Here is a 24,593-nt window from a genome sequence, read left to right as displayed (position 1 = left end):
TTCCTTCTGGAAATCTAAGTACAGTACATCCACCTTTATCTACAGCACCTGTTACTTTTTCAAAGAATTTCAATAAATTGGTTAAACATGATTTCCCTTTCACAAAACCATGTTGACTCTGCCTGATTACCTTGAATTTATCTAAGTGCCCTGTTATAACGTCTCTAATAATAGCTTCTAACATTTTCCCCATTGTAGATGTTAAGCTAATTGGTTTATAGTTTCCCACTTTTCCCTCCCTTTTCGAATAAAGGAATTACATTAGCTATTTTCCAATCTAATGGAATCTTCCTCAAACCTAGTGAATTTTGGAAAATTAAAACCAACACACCAAATATCTCACTATCTTTGTTTAAGACCCTAGGATGAAATCCATCAGGACCCGGGGGCTTGTCAACACGCAACTAGATCACGGCTGATCTTCTACCTCAACTCCACTTTCCCAGATTATTCCCATATCTCTTAATTCCCTTAGTACCCAAAAATCTATTGACCTCTGTCTTGAATATACTAGCCACACTCCCATCACTCACCTAGCAGCACTCCCTGGCACCCAGGACTCATGCCTAACATCCAGACACTCCACCGCATCCTCACACACTCCCCAACGATGACAGCCTCACACCTAGCTCCTGCCAATTCACATACCTCCAGCTATTCAGCTATGGCAGGCACATCACTCAAACACAGTACACTGCAATCATTGACCTTTTGTTCTTTTGCTTACAGGTCAAGGTAGCACACAATAGAAGGGAGCAAAGCAGAACTGATGAGCTGCAAGTATATCAGCATCTCAAGAGCCCTACGGAGAAGATGGCTCTCTGCATCACGGGACTGGCTGCAACAGAACTTGTGACATCTGGTATTGCTGAGAACATTGAGGATGAAGGTACATTCCTGCCTATGCCTTTGTCAACTCCCAGCTCACCCCTGTCCTGCTATCTGGCATGATGGGCAAGCTGCAGATGATGTGACCACATGGACCTCTTGCTTCCCAACGAAACAATAACCTTCCCTGACCCCAACCTTTTCTTTTGAGTTCCTGCTTTCAGGTACCCAAGGACTGCCTGCACAGCTATAACCCACTCAGTAGCAGGAGAGGGAGCAACAGTATAGCACTGATGAAGAAGCCCCGTCATTTGATCAGGCACTCACAGCCACGCGCTCAGATACTGGCAATGCATGTACCTTGGAGGATAGTGTAAAGTTGGATCCGTATGTGGTGAGTCACCAAGCATGAGGAGCTGCATCCGGGCCAGCAGGAAAGGAGCTACAGTGGGCTCCACTTGGAGGGCCTTTGGCTTCCATTGTATCATCTCCAATGTTGCTACAGATCCAAATTTTGCAGCCACATACATGCACATTCTCCTTTCTCAGGGAGCAATGAATACATCATGGCTTCAGGAAATCTGGAAAGCTAAAATGACTTCAAGTGAATTGTAGTCCAGGGAGGGAAGGTTGCAGGGATGGTGTCGTAGAACTGCTGATGCTGAATACTAATTCTGTATTGGAACCAAGGCAACTCAGATTCAAATGAGCACACTGTTCTTCTTTGGGAAGGGAAAGTTATTTCTGGAGCTGGAAGGGTGTTTTTGGAGCAAAGTTATCAGTAAGCTTTTACTTTTTTTTAAATGTTCCTTTTCTCATATATTTCACTTTTTGGAATTCATAATGGGCTGAGTGCATATCATGGCAACTCTATGTTGGAGAATTATGTGTTGGAATGGACCTGTACAGAATGTTTTGCTGGAATGTGACAGTGGAAAAAAGTTCTGCAAGCACGATAGTTGTTAGCTTTAGCTCAGTGTGTAGCCACTAAGCCCCCATGTCAGAAGATCATGGGTTGAAGTCCCACTCCAGACACGTGAGCACATAATCCAGGCTAATACTTCAATAAAAGTAGAATTTTGTTTTTTATTCATCCATGGGATGTGGGCATCGCTGGCTAGGCCAGCATTTATTGCCCATCCCTAATTGCCCTTATTCATTTTTTTTTTTAAAAAGAGTGAACCACATTGCTATGGGTCTGGAGTCACATGTAGGCCAGACCAGATAAGGATAGCAGAATGACTTCTCTAAAGGACATGAGTGAACCAGATGGGTTTTTACAACAATCCACAATGGTTTCATGGTCATCATTAGACTTTTAATTCCAGGTATTTAGTGAATTCAAATTGCACCATCTGCCATGATGGGATTTGAACCCAGATCCCCAGAGCATTACCCTGGGTCTCTGGATGACCAGTCCAGTGACAATACCACGATGCCATCACCTCCTCCAAAATAACCAATTAGAAAGGAATAAAGCTCACAGGAAGAGAACGTTCACAAAGGCAGCACTCAAGATATATTATGGCTGATGTTTATGGCAGATTTTATTCCAAGGTTACTGAGAACTTTATGAACATATCCCATTGCAGTATTCGGACATTACCATGTAGTAAAAAGGCAGCTGAGTGACCTCAGTAGTTACTCTACGAACCCCCCTCCTACCATGGTTGTAGGAGCTCTTATTCTCTACCCGACTATTGTCTTGACACCATCAATAATCATAAATGCAGTATTTTACTTCTCCATTCATTTTATGTTGTGATATGCACAATTGGGCAGGTTTTGAATGATTAAGGCAATTGAAATGAGTGCTGATCAGGATACCATAGGCCTCCAACCCCTAGTTTTCTGTTATTTTATATTAATGGGCAGAATTAAAGAGCTGCAGACAATTAATTTTCCAGCCAGCTCTCCAGGCAAGGTGTGGCCCTCGCTGGGAGTGCCCTATCAGAGCATCAGCTCTCAAATTGAGAGCTTCCTCCTGTGTTCCAATGTGCTGATATCAACACTTAGTCATTACTGCTAAGTTCCATTCCTTTCCACAACCTAATCCTCATTTCTATTCTTGACTCAAATGACAAAAATAGAATAAAATCTATTTTTAACAAATGAAAAATGAGAGTTTTTTGCCTTAGGCAAAATATTGAAAAATTATTGCTTTCTGAAAATTATTTCATACAAATTCGCAAAATGGAGGAAATGATTCGCTTGGCACAGGGTTGGCAGAGGGGAGGATAATTTTGACTTTGTGGAAACAGGTCCCATACTGTAAGAGAAGTGACGTTGGATCAGACGCCCATTATGCATCTTTTCTGACATCATGGGCAAGAGTTTCCGCTCGGCACGCCCGACACATCTGAGCGTGAAATAGTGCGCAATGACGTTGGGTGAGCGTCCCAACTTCATCATGCACTCACACGATATTTCATTTGGCAGGCGCATGTGAGAGTCGGCAGTGTGCCCACTGACAATTAAGAGGCCTATTAAGGCCATTAATCAATAAATTAACTGCTATTTTTTGCTGTCCATCTAATGTTACGATTGGCGGGCAGGCGAATTGGCCAGGTGGCCTTTGGATTTTTGAGGAATCCAAGGGTGGGATGAGGATTCCGATAATTTTAAAAATAAATAAAAACATTTGGGCAGAATTTTTATCGTCAACATGTTTAGGTGAATGGTTCTTATGGGCTGCAAATTTTTTCCGTGATTTTAAAATCTTTATATAAGGGTTTAAAATTCTTCAGCTCTGAGGCAGCTCCCTGCCTTTGGGGAGCTTTCATTGTGCGCTCCCCTGTGCCCACGCTGACTTCAGCGTTCGCCCTCCTTCTGCTCCCACCCGAGCAGTACTGAGCATTTCAGTGTTTCGCACTGGCTAACTGTTAATTGGCCAGCCAGCATGAAATCATGGGGGTTGGGGGCCAATCGCGGATGGCGGGCCATTTCCTGGCTGCTCCTGGGCCCACCTGCTGCTCCCGCCCATGATCTCAAAATCCTGCCCCATATGAAATTCAGTTAAACACACATGGCTGAATTTTACATGCCCCCAATGGGCATGTTTCCTGTGGAAGTGTCACATACAATAGGGTGGCCGCCCATCCCACCACCTTCCCACCCACCCCAGAGCTCATTCCCTTAATATGGGGGGTGCCCAAATCAGCAGCCCACCTGCCATATTAAAATGAGCAATTGTTACCAAGCCGATTGACCCAAATAATATACTACCTGTGCCATAATGCATTTGGTGCGGGCAGCAGAGCAGGAGTGGGAAGCCTGATTTTTAACCTGAAATGGTCAAAGGGCGGGAAGGAAGGGAGGGATCGCTCTTCAGGGGTTGCCCTTTGCCATTCACAGAGAAGCCTCCTTTCCTTCTTACCCATTCCCCCCCTCTTAAGCTTAACCCCTCCCCACTACTGCCCACCTCCCTAATGATCCCAAACCCTCCCGGCACAAGAATCCGGACTTACGTACTCCGGGGTTCCTAGACCTTGGGCCCCATTCCAAACCTGTAGTCCCGGCAGCTGTCACTGATGCCTTCTGGCGCTGCCAGGACTGATGGAGCTGCCAGCCAATCCAATTGGCCAGCAACTCCAGAGTGTGGGACCACTGAGGGGCGGAAGTCCTAGTCAGCCCTTGTTAATGAGTCCCGAAGGGCTTTATTGATGCAGGGCTGGTTGGCGTGGAGCTTGTTGGCTCCACCCCGACGTGGTTTCTGGGAGAGGGGCCGTGCTATCCGCACCCCAATAAAATTCAGCCTGTGGCATTTAACATATCTAGAAACGAGATTTGCATGAGTTATTTTTAGGTTTGTCAGGATGGTGAGATGATGACAGCTGATTGACAGACGTAGGTGGTCGCGTCCATTAAAAATAAAGCAGTAAAAGCAATATCTGAAAAATATTTATAACACACTGAACTCTTACACAGGGAGGTGGAGAGAGTAATCCTGATCTTGTCTAAAGCAGGTGCTAGAAAATCAGTGTGGAAGTGTATGGAAACAAGGATCAGGAGAGATGTAAAACAGGCATCCGAATTGCTTCAGCAGATTTTATACAATCACACAAAGCCAAAATCCCACCACCAGCTGTGCCGAAAAGTCTAGGGTGAATGATACTAGGTGCATTTTTTTAAACAACAAATGCTGTTTGTGAAACAAGCAGCTAGTGTTTCAAACAGGGCCGCCAAAACAATTGGAAATGAGAGATTTGTAATAATTGAACCTATTATTAAAAAGGTTAGGCTGTATTTCATAATGAGTTTAAAAAGCGTATACCCATGGAAAAGGCTCCTTTATAATCCATTTCAGCCAGGGACATCTCTGTTTCAGACGGATCCATCATAAAAACCTTCTCATTATTACAAAGATGAAACTCTGTATTGAGCGAATAGACAACTGGAACTGGGCGATTTGTCTGTTGAAAGGCAATAGGGACGAGGAACCTAGTCAGAAAAAAAAAACACAAAGTCAATGTACTTATACTATCTCAGAAGACAGTTACTTAACATTTATATTAAATGTTCTCTGCTATAAATGTAAGCAGCAACCACAGTTACAAAAACAAATTTCTTAAAAACTGGAAATCATATTGCAATTATTTCTTGATAAATGTACTTTATCTCTCATCTTTCACAATGGTTATTACACTGGCATTGAACAGACACTGCTATATTAATGAAATAATGCTTTGAAATAATGACTTAAGAACAATTAAGGGTCAATTTAAATTCCAGGTGGGAATTGGAAGTGCAGGGCCTAAAGGGGTGATCTGCCCAGTCCCCCAGAGGGGGAGCTCCAGAAGATTTGCCCAACCCTGGCTCTGTTCAATGCCAACGCGGGTGACGTCAACTCTGCATTCCATGTAGCATTGAGAAATACACGTGGTGCAGGATTTTCTGCTTGGTGTGCGGGCACATGCCTGACACGCCTGAGTGCGGAACAGTACACAATGACATTGGGCGAGCGTCCCGATGTCAACACACACTTGTGTGATATTTCGGTTGGTGGGCGTGCACGAGTGTCGGCAGCGTGCCTGCTGACAATTAAGAGGCCTAGTAAGGCCATTAAAGTATTAATTAACTGCTATTTTTCACTGGCCATCCAACATTACAGTTGGTGGGCGGATGAATCAGCTAGGTGGGTATTTGTTTTTTTAAGAAAACCTCATCCACAGGCGGGATGAGGTTTCCGACATTAATTAAAAAAAAAATGTTTCAACATAATTTTTATCATGTTTCTGTTCATGTGAGTGAATCCTACATGGGGACAATTTTTTCTGATTTTTAAAATCTTTATCTTTTCATTTAAAATTCTTCAGCTCCCTGCCTTCAGGGCACTTTCATTGCGCTCTCCCCCGCGCATGCACAGACTTTTGCGCTCGCCTGCCACCCGCCCACACCCTGGCAGTGCTGAGCTTCTCAGTGCACCTTTCACACTGGCTGACCGTCAACTGGCCAGCCAGCGTGAAATCACGGTTGGCGGCCGATCGCGGGCGGCAGGCCGTTTCCCAGCTGCTCCTGGGCATGCTTGCCCGACGACCCAAAAATCCTGCCCATGGAAAACCCAAATCTGGGATGGAAACTACAAACTTTGCAGAAATATGATGGAAACAGGTCCCATCCCAGAATTCATCCATAAAATTGCTGGTGGAGTACTCCGAGCCCCTACCTCGCCAGAAAAGCTCAGTAAATTCAGGACCAATAGGTATAAGACAGCTAACAATGTGTGAATAATAACTTTGTCAAATAAAGCTAAATACTTCAATTTTTTCTGGCCATTTGATTAATACAATTTGCTTTGGTTATTTTTTTTCGATTGCTGATAAATCCATGCTTTTTTGCACATAAGCTGGCTTTGCAAAACTCAAATCTAGGATATTAAACTAAATAAGGCCCAACTTATTTATCTGGGACATATAACTGGTAATGTTGCTGGGTCAGGAGATATATCCTATTGCATGTATTTTGAAGGCCTTTCTTCAGGTAATACAAGTTACACAGGTGATTTCCTTTCCTATAAAACATGGGACAGCATGATATTTGGCAGTGGTGATGACATACGTGTCTCTTGCAGTCTTAAATCCTGTAATTTTAGCTCTTTTCGTTATCATTGGCATATTACAGATGGTTCAGTGATCACAAGGCTGGAAAAGGTAGTGTGAAGAAAGTTGTAAATTTAACTCCAGTTTTGCTTCTGCAACCTACTGAGCAATCTGAACCCCTCAGATAATTTTGAGCTTATTATATCTCTAATGTTATGTGTGTTTAATGATAAAACAACACAAAGCAATTTCCCGTGACACAAAAAAAAATGGAAAAAAAGCTGGATTTTGGATATTTTGTGCTGAAGTTGAAGAAATATTTGTGTAATGGAATTATAATATTTTCATACTTTTCAGGAGCATGTGCAGTACAGGCCAATGGCTTATCTCCAGGGTCGATCCAAGGTTGTGTGGGTTGTACTGTGCAGGGTATCATAAAGATTGTATATTCTCCTGAATAATCTTTTCTGTGGAGGAGAAAAGAACATCATAAAAAAATCATCCTGCAAATTCTTTAAAAAGCTGCTGGTATATCATATATCCCAAAATGAGCTGATTCAAGTCTACAGATATCCCACTATATCCTATTTAACCTAATACAATTAATAAAAATGCACTGAATTAACATTTGCTTGATGAAACCTTCAATAGCTGTAAATATCTTCTTGGATTCAAAAGACTTTTTAAAAATAGAATGTCATAAATGGTAGTTTGCTGAGAAATGTACTTACTCAGTTTCAAATTCTGACAGGCTAAAAAATCACACAGAAATAGTCAGTAATGACAAAGAACTGTGACAATTAAAGATATAAGAATTTTTAGCAATTCTATACAAGGCAGAAAAGTCCAACATGTTTGTCCCCCTTTGACAGATCTAAATCCCAAGTTGTTAGCTTTCTAAATGTGCTCAACAGAATTCAAGGTTATCCACATTCTAGACTTAACAATACAATCCTACAGATTGGAGGGTAGCTAATGTAACCCCACTATTTAAAAAGGGAGGCAAAGAGAAAACTGGGAATTATAGACCAGTCAACCTGATGTCGGCAGTGGGGAAAATTCTAGAGTCCATTATAAAAGATTTAATAGCTGAGCACGTGAAAACAGTGGCAGAATCAGACAGAGTCAGCATGGATTTATGAAAGGGAAATCATGCTTGACAAATCTACTGGAATTTTTCGAGGATGTAATTAGTAGACTTGATAAGGGGGAGCCAGTGGATGTGGTTTATTTGGACTTTCAGAAGGCTTTCAACCAAGTCCCACATAAGAGATTGATGTGTAAAATTAAAGCACATAGGATTTGGGGTAGTGTATAGAGATGGATAGAAAACTGGTTGGCAGACAGGAAACAAAGAGTAGGAATAAACGGGTCTTTTTCCGAATGGCAGGCAGTGACTAGTGGGGTACCACAGAGATCGGTGCTGGGACCCCAGTTATTCACAATATATATTAATGATTTAGATGAGGGAATTAAATGTAATATCTCCAAATTTGCAGATGACACAAAGCTGGGTGGGAGGGTGAGCTGTGAGGAGGACGCAGAGATGCTTCAGTGTGATTTGGACAAGCTGAGTGAGTGGGCAAATGCATGGCAGATGCAGTATAATGTGGATAAATGTGAGATTATCCATTTTGGTAGAAAAACAGGAAGGCAGATTATTATCTGAATGGCTATAAATTGAGAGAGGGGAATGTGCGGCGAGACCTGGGAGTCCTTGCATGCCAGTCGCTGAAGGCAAACATGTAGGAGTAGCAGGCGATAAAGAAGGCAAATGGTATGTTGGCCTTCATAGCCAGAGGATCCAAGTACAGGAACAGGGATGCCTTGCTGCAATTGTTGGTGAGACCACACCTAGAATATTGTGTGCAGTTTTGGTCTCCTTATCTGAGGAGGGATGTGCTTTCTATAGAGAGAGTGCAGCGAAGATTTACCTGACTGATTCCTGGGATGGCAGGACTGACATATAAGGAGAGATTGAGTCGATTAGGATTATATTCGTTGGAGTTCAGAAGAATGACGGGGGATCTCATAGAAACCTATAAAGTTCTAACAGACTAGACAGGGTAGATGCAGGAAGGATGTTCCCGATGGTGGGGGAGTCCAGAACCAGAGGTCACAGTCTAAGGATATGGGGTAGACCATTTAGGACTGAGATGAGGAGAAATTTCTTCACTCACAGAGTGGTGAACCTGTGGAATTCGTTACCACAGAAAGTAGTTGAGACCAAAACATTGTATGCTTTCAAGAAGGAGTTAGATATTGGTTTTGGAGTGAAAGGGATCAAAAGGTATGGGGAGAAAGTGGGAGCAGGATATTGAGTTGGATGATCAACCATGATCATAATGAATGGCGGAGCAGGCTCGAAAGGCCGAATGGCCTACTCCTGCTCCTAGTTTCTATGTTTTTATGTTAAAACAGACTCAATTTTTGGATATTAATTCGGAATCTTAACCATATAAGATCTTGTTGCTTGCAAGAGGAAAATGTTCCTGCTAGTCCTAGGTTCATGGAGGTGCTAGCCTTGTTGTCTTTTTTTAACCTAAATCGTATGAGTTGCCCAGTTCTTACTATCTACTACATTGCCCAGTTTTTACCACCCACTATAATTTCCCTACATAATCCCAGTCACTGCACTTCAAAAGTTACTCATTGCTTGGGGCATTTTGACACCTTCCAATGTGACACAGCATTAAAGTCTAAAAATGACTTGTGATGATATTATCAGAAGAATGTTGCATTTGTATAACATTGCTTTTTCCCCAGTTTAACAAAGAATTACAACCACATTACACATTGGTCCACCAATATAGCTGACAGAAATTTCTAGGCTTATATGAACGTAAATATTCCTATCCCACTGATTTCACAGATTGCCTTATCTGAAATGGTCTCAATTCTTTCAAAATCAGAATCCATCAATGAATCTGACAAATCCTGCATTAAAACTACATCCACCAAGAACAAGGAAACATTTTGTAGCTAATCACATTGTCTCCTTTTACACTTGCCACCTCATGTTGAAAGGCAACTGCTTAATTGAAGAATATCAGTGCCTATCATAATGCATGATAAACATGTTCTGGTTTTGACAAATGGATTAATTACTCTCTGGGATGTGTCTCAAAATGGGACTCCTGTGTTTCCCCCACCCCCCAGCATGAGAGAATTTAATTTTCAAAGTAAATAGATAAACCTTAGGAACACATCAAACAAAAGGGAACTTTATTTTATATATAAAATCTCAATAGCTTAAATCAGATCTTTTGTTGAATATTTAATCTGCATGCTGCTGTTTGGTGGAGAATTACGGCCTTTATGAAGGCTGCCTTACACAATAACTGGGGCTGAATTCCCACAGGGATTCTATGGATCGTCCACCATAAGTTTGAGGGAAAATCCGTGGAAACACTGGAGAAACACTGTAAACAGTCTTTATGCTTTTCCTCCCCAGATTTCTGCAGATCTTCTCCCCAAGGTACAATGAATGAATGAGGGACCCCACTGGAAATTAGCGCTGGTTGTCTCTCCTCCACACAATGCATTCTGGATAGACAGTGTTCTTTGTGGCTGTGCAAACATTTTTTAAAAAGAGAATTTAGGCCCCTAAGCAAATCAGATGTTTATTTTTTGTATGAATCAAAGCTCAATGAAAGGTTTTACATACAGGTACAGAATGCTGCATTACAGGTACTGAAATTGATGTAAGTAAAAGTTAAAAAAAATTGGCACTGTCATCCTTCCCAGAACAAACAGTATGAACATGCAAAGCATAGACCATAAGACGTAGGAGCAGAAATTAGGCCATTCGGCCCATCAAGTCTGCTCCGTTCAGCCATTCAATCATGGCTGATAAGTTTCTCAACCCCATTCTCCCGCCTTTGCCCCGTAACCTTTGATCCGCTTAACAATCAAGAACCTATCTATCTCAGTCTTAAGTACACTCAATGACCTGGCCTCCACAGCCCTCTGTGGCAATGAATTCCATAGATTTACCACTCTCAGGCTAAAGAAGTTTCTCCTCATCTCTGTTCTAAAAGGTCTTCCCTTTACTCTGAGGCTGTGCCCTCGGGTCCTAGTCTCTCATCCTAATGGAAACATCTTCCCCACATCCACTCTATCCAGGTTTTTCAATATTCTGTAAGTTTCAATCAAATCCCCCCTTATCCTTCTAATCCCCATTGAGTATAGACCCAGAGTTCTCAAACGTTCCTCATATGTTAAGCTTTTCAATCCTGGGATCGCTCTCGTGAACCTCCTCTGAACCCTCTCCAGGGCCAGAACATCCTTCCTGAGATACGGGGCCCAAAATTGCTCACAATCTTCTAAATGTGGTCTGACCACAGCCTTATAAAGCCTCAGTAGTACATCCCTGCTTTTATATTCTAGCCCTCTCAAAATAAATGCCAACATTGCATTTGCCTTCCTAACTACCGACTCAACCTGCAAGTTAACCTTAAGAGAATCCTGGACTAGGACTCCCAAGTCCCATTGCAATCCAGATTTCTGAATTCTCTCCCCATTTAGAAAATAGTCTATGCCTCTATTCTTCCTAGCAAAGTGCATGACCTCACATTTCCCCACGTTGTATTCCATCTGCCAATTCTTTGCCCATTCTCCTAACCTGTCCAAATACTTCTGCAGCCTCCCTGCCTCCTCAATACTACCTGTCCCTCCACCTATCTTTGTATCATCTGCATCTCACTATCACAGTGAAAAAGTTAGATTAGATTCTAGGTTTTTTTCAAAATGTGGCAGCTGGCAGTTCAGAATAAAACAGCAGTCTGTATTCATATCTAAAACACTAACAAGTTTAAAATCTACTTTTACATTGTAGCATTCCTTAAAAAGCACTAGGTCAGCAAGGAAGATAGCTTTTTACTTTACCTGTTGTAGGAACTAGTTGCACGCCATAGTTGATATGGGGAATCAAATGTCTGAGCACTCCAGAGCAACTGCAGGTCAAATTCAATGCCCCCTAAATGATCAGGAGCTACAATTTGGGACTTCTGCCCTGGCAGTGTGTGGTGATCCATCACAAAGTGACCTGGAGAGGGACACATGTACAAGGTTCAGGCTTCTTCTCTCTCTGCTCAGAACAGCAGTTTGATGCCATGATTGGATACACTTTATTTTGTTCTCTATCATTAGTAACTTACATCCGCAATACTAACACGGTCAGTGGATAGTGATACAGAATCATCTGATATTTGCTAACTCAACACAATCTGGAGTATATTTTCAACTTTACCTTCACACTTCATCCTTTACAATTCAAATCCTGTTCTACCTATTGTAATCTTTCCAATTTTTTGAAAGTGCAACAACAATCAACTTGCCTTTCTCCATTTGGCTGCCTATTTTCCACTTTGGAGGCGGGAGGAACTTATTTTTTAAGAAGAGAGTTCATTGATTATAATCAGCCTTGGGGCCAGCTTTGAAGCCTAGATGAAAAGCCTAGATTCAGAACACTGACACGGTTTCATGCCAATGTTTGCTCTATCCAAATTAGGAAATGCTGTGGGTGCTATGCTCAGAGTACTTTAACAAGCCTTGAAAGTAAAATGTGATACAAAGGAAATATTTACTGAAAACAATCAATGCCTACTTTACTGTGTTATACATAACACAGAAGGGTGAACTTTCTTCATGACAGGATTGCTACCCGAGCTGGTTGAAGCAAGGCATCTGCCCGTTGGTCTGAACCTGCTGTGACTCAGTCCTATTTTTCTGCACCTGGGTCAATTGAGTATTTCAGTGTTAATGTCAGTCTTCAGTCAGAGTCCACCTCTATGGGATTGGATATGCTGTGCTCCTTTAGTGGTGCACTCACTGCAGCAGTTTCAAGGAGCCAGTCAGCAAGGTTTCTCAACAGCAAAGACAAATGCATGGGTAGGGTTCTTGGGAAGTTTCTGTACTGTGGAGGGCTGGGAGGCAGTAGTACACCAAATTGTGGTAAGAAACAAATGGACAGTAACACCATGCATGCTTGCGTCCCACTGGAGATGTGGTTGTTTATTGGAGGCAGAGGAGCATTTATGCGGAGAAAAATCCATATGCCATGCCTACTTGCCAATGATTTAGATGTGGTTGGCTAGGCAGGTGGAAGATACTGTGGTCCACCCGAAATGAGCAGAAGAAAATTGTGACCATTTTTGAGGGCAGTTAGTGGAAACCTTTCCTGCCTAGGACCTCCCCAAACCTGATGGTTTTCCTGAAGAAACACCACCTAGAACCTCATACCAAAGGACAACATTTTTTCTTGACAAATTTGCAGTATCAACCCATCATTAGGCCTATAGTATAACTATAATTACACAGCAATACCATGACTGAACTGGCAGAGCAGATGATGCAAAGTGAATCAATAACTAAATAAAACCAACTGAAGAGATAAAAATAGTTACAAATGATTAAAAGCAGATATCAAGGTTGAAGTAAAAAAAAAACCCAAATCTGTTGCTCTTATAGTTTAGGAAAATTCAGAAATTCTGCTTGTCTCGGAGCAGGATTCTGGTGTAGTAGTTTTTTGTGCTGTAAATTCTCTGTGGTGGAGAGACACTGGATTTGGTTATGGATTATGGATTTGGAATAGCACTGCTGAAATTTGTGTTCTAATCTCTCATTAGATTATTCCTAAGTATCCATTATTTCTTTCTATTACTAGATCAAAAGGTAATGTTACATTTTTGGATTCAATAGTAACACAGACTATACCAACAAACAGTTGAATATGAATTATGTTATTCTTCTAAAAGTGATTTATAGAAAAATGATTTTCTCTTGTAAGATATAAACTATAACTAACAGTTAATCCTTCAGTAAACCCTGGCTTTTCCCCTTTGTCAATATCCTTCAGCCCATAAAGAAATTACTTGCCTCTAAATTTTGCATGGGTCTTGAATTCAATGACAAGGCGACCATCATCCCTTATATAAATCCGTATTATCTGAAGTCGTGCTGACAGTACACTGTCAGTTTGTATGCCTGTATTAAGTAAGAAGATAAAGTGAAAAACTTTACATTAGATAAATTTTTAAAATGTAAAATAGAAAAAGAAAACAATTTCTTTTCAACCATCTTTTTTACCTGTTCTCCATAGAACTGTGTCGTAAAAGAATGAGAACTCCATCTCAGTGTGATGCTCGAGTGAAGCCCAGCCTCTTGGTGCAGTTACGTAAATGTAAGAGACATACAATGGCACTGACACTGTCAGGAATGACTGGGCGGAATCTCGAACCTGCCAATTATAAGAACATAAGGAAATGTAACACAGGAGAAAATCTTTGGGCCCATTAAATCCTTTGTCACACAGACTATTATCATGATCCACTTCACTGTGAACCCATCACAATCCACTGACCCTCCAAGAAACTGTTCTTCAAAGTCTCTCTCTGCTCTCACTCTCAAGATCATAGGCATTGTTATGCATATACTGTGGACTCAGACTAAGGCACACATCACCACACTAAATCTAAACCTGAATTGATAAGACACTGTAATTAAACTAAATAGGTACTCTAATTAATAATAGCCTTAAGTGAGAAGATAGTCCAAATATAACAAGCAATATTTCAACTTTGTTTGGAATAATCTCTTTTTCATAGAGTTCAATCACAATGTAAGTTTGCCTCATTTGTTAGGATTCCCATTCTGAGTTAGAAGACTGCGTGAGTGATTATGACTTTGGGGGCTGAATTTTCACCCCCATTGGGGGGGGAAGTTGATGGGGGGGCGCGCCTCCAACCCCCGATCGGAGGCGTGATGCCATTTTACCTTAATTGGCCTGCCCAGCGTGACGTCTGCAGGAAAGTGCTAAGCGCTCCCTGAGCGGGCGGTGGGGAAATGCCTAAAATCGAGAGTGCGCTCTTTCGAGCATGCGCATGAAAGAGCGCACTCATCTCCCTGAGGCTAAGTGCTGCATCAGGGGTTCATGTGACAATGTCACATGAGTTGGGACATGCTTGTAATTTCCAAAAAAAATTTATTAAAATTTTTAAAACCCTACATGAAACCTCATCCCGCCCTCGGATGAGGTTTCATGCTTTTTCTAGTTCACGCCGGGGCTCCTGGCCTGCCCGTCAACTTTAAGGTTGGACGGGCAGGTCCACTAATTACTTTAATTGCTCTGTCAATGGCCTCAATTGGCCATTGACAAGTCAGCGGGCACGCAGCTGATTTTGCTGCGCTCCTGCCTTCCTGAAAATTTAAATGGGACGCGGTGATGTCGGGAGTTCCGCCCGTCATTTTACGTGTCGACAAGCGGGCCCCGCCCCCACTCGCTGATGGTAAAATCCAGCCCTGGGTGGCAGTATAAAACGAGTGATATCAGCTCAATTACCTATTGAAGCCAATGGAAACAAATATTGCGGGAAGTGTATAATGGGTGACCCACTATACACCATCGTCCAAGGTCAAAGTTACTCATTGTGAGTTCAAATCTTACTTCAGGTCTTGAGCATACTACTTAGATTAACATTTCAGTGCAGTACCAAGGGCATGCTGCATTGTTGAGGTGCCACCTTCCCCTAAGGTCCCATCTATCTGTTTATGTAGATGCGAACAATCTAGGCCAATATTCTTTCCTCAACCTCAACTATAACCATCAAAATCAGACATACTATTCATTTGATTTGCTGTTCGTGAGGCCTCCATGTTGAGCTTCATGGCAGCATGTCAAAAGTAATTAACTGACCATAAATTGCTTCAAGAATGTCATGAGGTGTTATTTAAAACTCTTTTAAAAAATAAGAATCTGAATAATATAAACTTCTTCTCTCGTTAAAATAATGGAAAATACCAAAACAGAGCTTTTCTTTTTTGCTGTGATAGCAGTCTTTCATTTAATTGATAGAGATGCAAAGTAAAGTTGCTTATAATTTGGACCATTGTCAGTCAAGTAATTGTAGGCCATGTTCAAATAAGAATGAGCAACCAGATTTTTCTGTATCTAATCACCTGGAAGTCAGCTGTCACTGAGCCACCGCAGACATCAATGAGTTCTGTCATATCGTAGTAAGCATCAAATGTCCAGATACAGCTCTTCAGGTTGAGGTGCTTATACAGCTGGATGGTCTTGGGTTCTCTTACATTTGGGTCAAACTGGAATGGCCGATCATACCCAGGGCCAAGAGTGATGCTATCATAGTTGACATCATCCAGAAATCCAGAATCTGCAAACACATCTTTTCTTAATGCTTTGGCTATTATAACCTGCTGAGCTGATAACAGAAATATTCCATCTCTGTATTAACACAGCAGGAATATTTGCTTTAAATGAATAAACAGAAAGCTTAAAAAACAGATATAGTGTTGCTTTTTATTCTCTGACTTCTAAGGTGCAATTAATTCTAGAATTAGAATGATTTTGATTTGACAATCAATGTACAAATTATGGATAAAATTCAAAGGATACTAAATCAAGTAAATCAATAGCACAGATAAGGTAAAACGTTTGATATTGTTCTAAAATTGCACTTCACCCATTTCACAGAATTCCTATATTTTATATAAAAACTTATTTGTTGAAACAAAATGTTATAGGCCTATTAAGGCCTTTGAGGAGTTAAAGTTAAGAACGCTGCTCGTCCAACCTTAAGCTTGGTGGGCAGGCGAAAAGCCCAAGCGGCCTTCACGTTTTTCAGGAAACCTCATCCACGGGCGGGATGAGGTTTCCTGAAGCTTTTATAAGGTAAATAAATAAATTTTCCCACCTTTAGAAACATGTCCCAACTCATATGACACAGTCACACGAGGGAACATGATTGAGTAAATTTTTAAACCGATTCTTCAATTATTTTCATATCCATTCATTCTCCCTGAGGCAGCTCAGGGAGATTGTTGCGCTCTTTTGCACACATGCGTTCCATGTTCTGCACATGGAACTGGTTATGGTAGTAGCACTTTGGAGTCAATAACAAGGGGATGTATTTTCATAAAGACAGATGAGTTCTGCGCCGTAGCTAAAATGGTAGCGGAAACCCAAATCTATCTCGCCCCTGTGCCCGGGCTGGAAGGGAGGTGGTGGATTGTGGGGCGGGGTGGGGGGGGCAGGGATATGGAGGCAGGACATATTTCACACATCTGTGGTAAATAGAGTCAGCAAGCAGCACGTTTAAAAGTGCAGCTGCCTTCAATCAGAAGCAATTTTCTCCACTCAGGTCTCTGAAACACAACTCATGGGCTTTGTTAATCTGAGAAAGGCCTAAACATAACAAGAGTTCTTTGGAGAGGTCAGGTACTCTTTTGTGATTAAGAGCAGACATGAATGTGCATAAGAGGTGACTAAGGTCCATGGAACCATTAAGCTGTCAATCACTTAAATCCCCTACCCCTAGGAGTGCAGGGGGCAGGGGGGCATTGGTGGAGGCTAAAGTCCACAGTTTGATTGGCAGCTCCAAGTTATTATAAACTTTGATGTGGATCTATGAATAAAAATGTTTGTTTTTATAACAAATTAAATACTTGAAGGGATTTAAATGTATAGAATGGGCTTTTAACAATGAGGGTGTTTTTTAATAATATAGGCCAGAATCTTCTGGTCAGCATGTGGGGGTGGGCTCCACACATTTATGCGTAAAATGATGCGTGGTGATCAGGTGTGCGTCCCGACGGCACCGCGCGTCATTCCCATCGTCAGTCCAGCGGGCGCGCACCAGAGTTGGCTGCGCACCTGCTGAACTGTCAAAGGCCTATTAAGGCCATTAATCAACTAATTGAGGCACTTGTCAGGACTGCCTGTCCAACCTTAAGGTTGGTGGGCAGGCGATGAGCCCAGGCGGCCTTTGCATTTGTCATGGAACCTCATCCACGGGCAGGATGAGGTTTCATGAAGGCTTTATTAATTTAATAAATTGTTTCTGTGTGAATTAATAAACATGTCCTACCTCATGTGACAATGTCTGAATAATTTTATTTTTTTTATCAGATTTTTATGACTTTCCTTAATCTCTCTGAGGCAGCTCCATGGATTTTGAATTTTTTAAAAATGTGTTGGTATTAGCTGGCGATTTCACTCTGTTGCCATAAGCCTGAGGGTTGTCATTGTAGGTTTTGTGTGGCATGACTGATTTTACAACCTAACATCACAGCAGGGTGCCTGTTAAGTGAGCAGTTTGGTTGACAGATTCAAGTGGTTATAGAATGGAGATTTTTGTTTTCATAAGAGATTAGCTGAAGGAATTTTAGTGTTGCATATTATTTGAAAGTGTTGTTTTTAAATAGTGATGCCATAAATAGACACCACTTTATGTCAGCATGTCTCTTGAGGGTTGCCCAAGGTGGATGCTAGATGAAATTGCATGGAAATAAGGGAAAGGGTGGCGAGTTGGTACTAAGTTGGCTTTTGGGCTATGAAGGACCATGAGGATAAGTGGGGGGTATGGGTTGGCATTAGGGGTGTGAGGGGCCATGGGAGAGTGGTTAGAGGGGCCTAGGAAGGCATAGGGGCATCAGCAGCCAAGGGGGTGGGTAATGGGACATAGCATGGCACAGGGCGTATGAAGGTCCATGGGGGTGAGTGGGGGAGCATAAGGTGGCATAGGTTAGCATAGATGGGACACAGGGAGTGTCGGGGGGGAGGGGGTTTGAGGGCCGCATGGATGTTTTTGTTTTATTGTTTTTTTCCAATCTTTCACACAGTCCCGGTGCACTGAGGCAGACCTTCTGACCAGCCAATCTCAGCACCCAGCAGTCTCTGCACTCGTCCAGAGGCAATGTACTCAACCTCTAATCCAGCCCGCGCCCCCGAAATAAAAATCACAACTTTCGTGCCTCTTTCTCCTGGGTTGGGGGCAGGGAGCCGGGAAATGCCCTGTCTCTGCATTCTGGGCCTGGGAACAAAAATCCGTGCCTAAGTTTTGAACATGATAAACCCTCAACTTTATATGTTGTAGTTTTTGTCTTTAAATTATATTAATAAAAAGATGGAAGAAACTTCACTGATGACAGTTTATGTAGCATGAATTCACGCATGGTTCTACCTGTGATACTCCTCAGGTCCTTGACTGTAACCAGGTTGGAACAGATGTGCTGGTGCCGGTAGATGGATTCTGACAGGAGAAAGTGCAGGTTATGCAGCGGCATGGTGGATACTAGAGGCAGCATCCCATCCTGGTGAGGGATCTGCACAGAAATGTGGATTCTGAACAAAATAAATGGAAAAGAAACCTATAAACATGCAAATTCCATTGTTTATTATCTGAATGACAAAAAAAACCATTTCACAGTATTGAAAAGCATTTTATTTAATGAAGGCAATTGGGTGGTACTCTATTGTGACTGCTAATCTTGGTACCACATAAATATTGTTGCTTGATTGCTCTTTCTTTCCTCATATTCTTCAATCTGAAGATGTTTCCTGCAGAGTAGTCCTTTGCACTTCAGCTAAACTGTTCCTTTAATAACAACTGTACTGGATCTCCTATAACTTTGCCCACGGAAAGTCAAGACAAGGCAAACTTCCCTTAGAGACCATTAGTGATGTTGTAGGTACAGATACAAGGATCTTCAGCTTCTGGAGTTTTTGAAGCTCTTATCGGTTGTAGAAGCGTGCAACTAGGGATGTGACTACATCACAGAATGGTGGTGCCCAATTAAGCTGTGCCTGATATATTATCTGTTGACTTCAAACAGTGGACAGCTGTCCTGCCCCACTGCCAATTGAAGCCCTTAAGTGGGCAATTAATGCCCACTTAAGGGCCTCATCCCGCCCCTGCGTTAGGAGAGGTCTCATCATGTGGGGAGTACGACAAGCAAATCTGTGGAGCGTTGCCTGTGGGCTTCAAGGTTGTGTCCCTCATTCAAAGGCAATCAGTGCCTGATCGAGAGAACCAGCATTGGAAGGGGAGTCACCTGCTGAGACCCACCCCTGCTCTTGCTGCTGACCCCCCTCCCCCACCTGTCACCCACAACCCACCATCACTCACCCTCCTTTTTATAAATTTACGGGATGGGGTGTTGTTGGCTAGGTCAGCATTTATCGCTTGGTCTCTAATCGCTCTTGAGAATGTGGTGGTGAGCTGCCTTCTTCAACCGCTGAAGTCCATGTGGTGCTGGTACACCCAGAGTGTTGTTAGGGAAGGAGTTCCAGCAACAATGAAGGAACGGCGATATATTTCCAAGTCAGGATGGTGAGTGACTTGGATGGGAACCTTCAGGTGGTGGTGTTCCCATGTGTCTTTTGCCCTTGTCCTTCTAGATGGGTTTGGAAGGTGCTGCCTGGGAACTATGATGGGTTTCTGCAGTGCAACTTGCAGATGGTACACACTGCTGCCACTGTGCGTTGGTAGTGAAGGGAGTGAAAGTTTGTGGATGGGATACCAATCAAGCGGACTGCTTTGTCCTGGACAGTATCAAACTTCTTGAATGCTGTTGGAGCTACACTCATCCAGGCAAGTGGAGAGTACTCCATTACACTCCTGACTTGTGCCTTGTAGATGGTGGACAGGCTTTGCTAGCCTCCTGCTTTCTCCCACTCTCCCCTGCTGGCCTCCTGCTCTCCCCCACTGACCTCCCGTTCTTTCCTGCTAGCCCCCTACTTTCTCCCACTTTCCCCTGCTAGCCTCCTCCATGGAATGCCTGATTGGCCAATCAGAGCATTCTGGCAGAGTGGCTAATCAGGGCACTGAAAGGCAAGCCATGTGCAAGTAAATGGAACATGAGGAGTGGGGAAAAGGGCAGAGTCCTCAGTGGAGCTGGAAACCTGGGCATTTGAGCAATTTGGAGTAAGCCGTTGGGACACCAGAGCGCTTAGTGAAAAACCCGGACTGTCCCAGTGAAACCGGGAGATCTAGTCACTCTAATATTATTACAATTACAATAAATCTCTACTCAGGTTGCTAATCTGCAATAAGATGCACTTCCTTTAGCTCTTTTTAGGGTTAGATACATTTCTGAAACCTCTACATCAGCCAAACAGTTTGTAATTTTTTTTTAGAAAACACTCATTTATACCCAGATATCTGCAACAGTAGGGTTCCTTTTCCTTCTTACAAAAATGTGATGCGACCATCATAACAAAATATTCTGTTCCAGGAATGAAATCATTTGTTTCATTACATGGTACCCTTTTCACTCTAATTAACATTAAAGTCGAGAAACAGTCACAGTAATTAAAAGGAAAGGACAGTGGGTGATCTAATTAATGAATGATTTTGCAGCAAGGAGCTACGTTGCCCTTGAAGTACTGAAGGACAGATGCACAGGCACCGTTGCTTAGCTATCTGTAAAGGTTTGCAACTACTATAGTCTACCATCTTCCTCATATGAGGAGGTTTAAAATCTACTAATTATAATAAACAAACTAGACTAATTGAATCACGTCTCTACATTTTAGATGTTGCCCTGATCCAAACTTCTCCCCTTTTCTTGTTGACTGTCATCTTCTTAGCCTGGCAACCCACATTTCACCATACCATCCACACTTACCTTGTATTAGTACCCTTAACTTGTATCCTTATTCCTCTAACACTCTACCACCCTCATGCTTTTTCTTCTTCTCAGCTATCATCATTCCAAGTGGCCTGGTGACATAGCTACAATCACCCTTCACCTCAGTCAATAAATCCACATCCTTGGGTGATTTTAGTTTTCACTGAAATTCATCTAACCCACTAAATTTTAATTTCTGTCCTCGCTGAACCCCATGCTCCAATAAACGCCCCCATTCACAGCAGTGTGCTGGTCTTGCCACGTCCAAAGTTTCTATCTTTGACCAGTTAACCATTTCACTAATCAATGACATTGTTCCCTATATGCCCCTGTGGGAAATGCTAGCTCCAGCCCACTTTCCAACACTTTCTCAAACTCCAAACTTTCTGTCCTCTAGCTATCCAACTGCCTCGGAACAGCTGTTGCACTTGTCCTGTCCAAAAGCAGCCCTGCTTCTGCCTTCATGACCTTCTTCTCCATCCTTAACTGTCTTCTACCCCCACCACCCCCCTGACATTTCTGGTACAATTTCCACTTCTCTTCCCTTAATTCCTAGCGCACCTGGTAGTTAGCTCTGAATTTGGATCAATTGCATAAAGCAATACTGTGTTTCATGTTTCAGGTCCAAATCACTCCAGTACTACAAGATTCTCCTGGAGATTAAAGATAATCTCAGGCTCCTCTCTTTGATTATAAATTATGTCCTCCAGCTGCATTCCTCTGTCCCCTTCAAATTTTCCTCCAACATCAAAGATTGAAAGCTTATGCATTTCTTTATCTTAAAGACTGAAACTAAATACATTGCCAGTGTGCAAGGCTCTGTGCCAGGAACATGAATCTGTAAAATATATATTTAGTAATCAAGCTCATAATGAGAACAAGACATGAATTAATGAACAATGTAAAATTATTAAAACTTACATTTTAACTGATTTGTATACAGGTTGATTCTTTGATCTGATGCTTCTAATGAGGGGCTACACTCAAAGGAAGTGCACCTTGAGATATCACAGGCTCAATCCCAATGAAAGGATAATCAGGATGCACAACCTGCAAATGCTACTTCCAAATGGGAGTGCTATGATATTGGGTCACCCTTATAGCGTAATAACCAGGCCACTAGACCTCTCAGTCTAGTCCATATAAAACAATACAATAGGAGATCCACTTGTATTAAATAAAACAAAAAAATGTACTGACGTGGGTTACAGCCAATAACACCATCTCCTGGAGTAAGATAATGATTTCAAACTTCACTGTCATGGATGCACTGACTACATTGCAGCTTTGTAACATAGTCCTGATATTCACTAAATAACACAAAACGGTATTACTGGAAATTCCCAATAAGGGTATTTCCACAATTTATCATTGTTTTTCCCTTTCCTAATTTTCTACTGATTTTTTCTCTTCTCACTCTGCCAGCTCATGCTGAGGTTTGGTTCCACAGGCAGGATAGAAGACCTCTGGAACTATCATTATTCCTTAGACAATGACCCTAAGGGGATCACTGCTGAGGCTTTCCCAGACCAGGGACTAGAGTCTCACTGTATCATCCCACTGCTGCTGCAGCTGAAATCATCTGTTGCAGCAAAGACCAAATATAGAAGTTGAAACATTCTTGATCTGTAAGGTTGAGTATCACATTATAAGGAGGGTGGAATCACAGAGTATTTGCAACAGCTTTCAGGTAAATGATTAGATGGTGAAACTAAAATTTACTGCAGCACAGAAGTATTCAGTTAAAACAGAAAATACAGCTAACAATATTGGATAATATTTTATGAATGAATGTTATCACAATACTTACGTGTTCACATTAATATGGCCTTTGATGATTATATCAATGTGTTATGAATACTCTGACATCATAATAATGATCTATTTTCTTTACAGTACCTGTTGGGATGCTCCTTGTGCTTGACATCCAAGTACTTCAGAGTTGCAATGAAGGATTGGGCCTGGAATCCCCTTGCTGTCCCTGCCACTACAGGTGTATGACATATAGAACTATCTGTTCCTATGGTGACAATATTGCTCCTCAGCGGTGTCCCAACATGGCCAGACTTGTCAACTGCTTTAGCAACACAACGGACATGGAATCGACGACTGAAGTAGATACTATCTAAGACCTAGGCAAGGGGACAAGATTATAGGAAGAGACATTAGTTTTCTGGAAATGTACTTAAATACTTTTAGTAACAACATCAAATACATTTTGATACAACGGGAAAACCCTATTACATTTCGTTCAAAACAAGCTGTCACAAATGACATCATATGCGACTGTGATCAAGGTAATCTATCTCTCCTCATCCTTTCAACCTATAACACTGCTGACCACACCATTCTCCTCTAACACCACTCCACTGTCATCCAGCTGGGTGGTTGTATTCTCATTTACCTAATCACTGTTAGAGAATCACCTGTAATAGCTTCTGCTCCCACTCCTTCAATGTTACCTGTGTTGTCCCTCAAAGATCTATGCTTGATCCACACTAGTTGTCATCTACCTGCAGGTATTATACTGACTATTCCAATGCATTCCTGGCCGATCTCCCACATTCGACTCCATAAATATGAGGTCATCCAAGTCTCTGCTGTCTGTGTCCTAACCTGCCCTAAATTCCATTCACTGACCTACACTGGCTCCTGGTTAAGCAATGCCAGGGTTTTAAAATTCTCACTTTTGTTTTCAAATCCCTTCTTGCTCCTATATATCTCTGTAATCTTCTCTAGCCTCACAATACTGAGATATCAGGGCTCCCCTAATTGTAGCCTCTTGAGTATCCTCTAATTTCTACACTGCTGGTGGCCACGACTTTCAGTTGTTTCGGCTCTAAGCTCTGGAATTCCCTCCCTAAACCTCTCCACATCTCCTTCCTCCTTTAAGACGCTCCTTAAAACCTACCTCTTTTGCTAAGCCTTTGACATCTGCCTTAATATGTCCTTATGTGGCTTGATGTCATATCTTGTTATCCAATGCTCCTGTGGAGTACCTTGGGGCACTTTATTACCTTAAATGTGCTATATAAATACAAGCTATTGTTATAACAAGTCTCGTGAATTTGTTTCATCTCACAAAATCCAAGGAAATAAAATTCTAGAACTTCTTCCCCTCCTTTCCCGAGTCCCAGAGAAATCGGTAAAGCTCCATGGTGCCAGTCAAGTTTTAGTCTGCATCGTTCAGCCTAAGTACATTCTATAGATGGTGCCAAAAGGCCTGGAGCTAGAGTTGTTCAAAGAGTATTTGATCATCCATGCCTATACAGTACTTTTAGACTTCAATCCTTTTGA

The 24,593-nt window shown here is 42.0% G+C and overlaps 1 protein-coding gene across 1 annotated transcript in view; it reads right to left on the bottom strand.

Moving 5' to 3' along the window:
• Positions 1 to 24,593, bottom strand: part of fras1 (Fraser extracellular matrix complex subunit 1) — a 398,900-nt gene that overhangs the window by 14,607 nt on the left and 359,700 nt on the right. Inside the window, exons 64-71 of the mRNA XM_041181003.1 lie at positions 23,196 to 23,428; positions 18,848 to 19,008; positions 15,825 to 16,039; positions 13,956 to 14,106; positions 13,746 to 13,853; positions 11,754 to 11,913; positions 7,217 to 7,333; positions 5,102 to 5,268 (exon numbers count right to left, since the gene is read on the bottom strand). Of these exons, the coding sequence (XP_041036937.1) occupies positions 5,102 to 5,268; positions 7,217 to 7,333; positions 11,754 to 11,913; positions 13,746 to 13,853; positions 13,956 to 14,106; positions 15,825 to 16,039; positions 18,848 to 19,008; positions 23,196 to 23,428 (1,312 nt within the window). The remainder of the gene's footprint in view (positions 1 to 5,101; positions 5,269 to 7,216; positions 7,334 to 11,753; positions 11,914 to 13,745; positions 13,854 to 13,955; positions 14,107 to 15,824; positions 16,040 to 18,847; positions 19,009 to 23,195; positions 23,429 to 24,593) is intronic.

This window comes from Carcharodon carcharias, chromosome 1 (assembly GCF_017639515.1).
Source record: "Carcharodon carcharias isolate sCarCar2 chromosome 1, sCarCar2.pri, whole genome shotgun sequence".
NCBI classification, from domain to species: Eukaryota; Metazoa; Chordata; class Chondrichthyes; order Lamniformes; family Lamnidae; genus Carcharodon; species Carcharodon carcharias.
The sequence above is the reverse complement of the archived record's forward strand: the minus strand, read 5'-3'. Positions and strand labels throughout refer to the sequence as shown.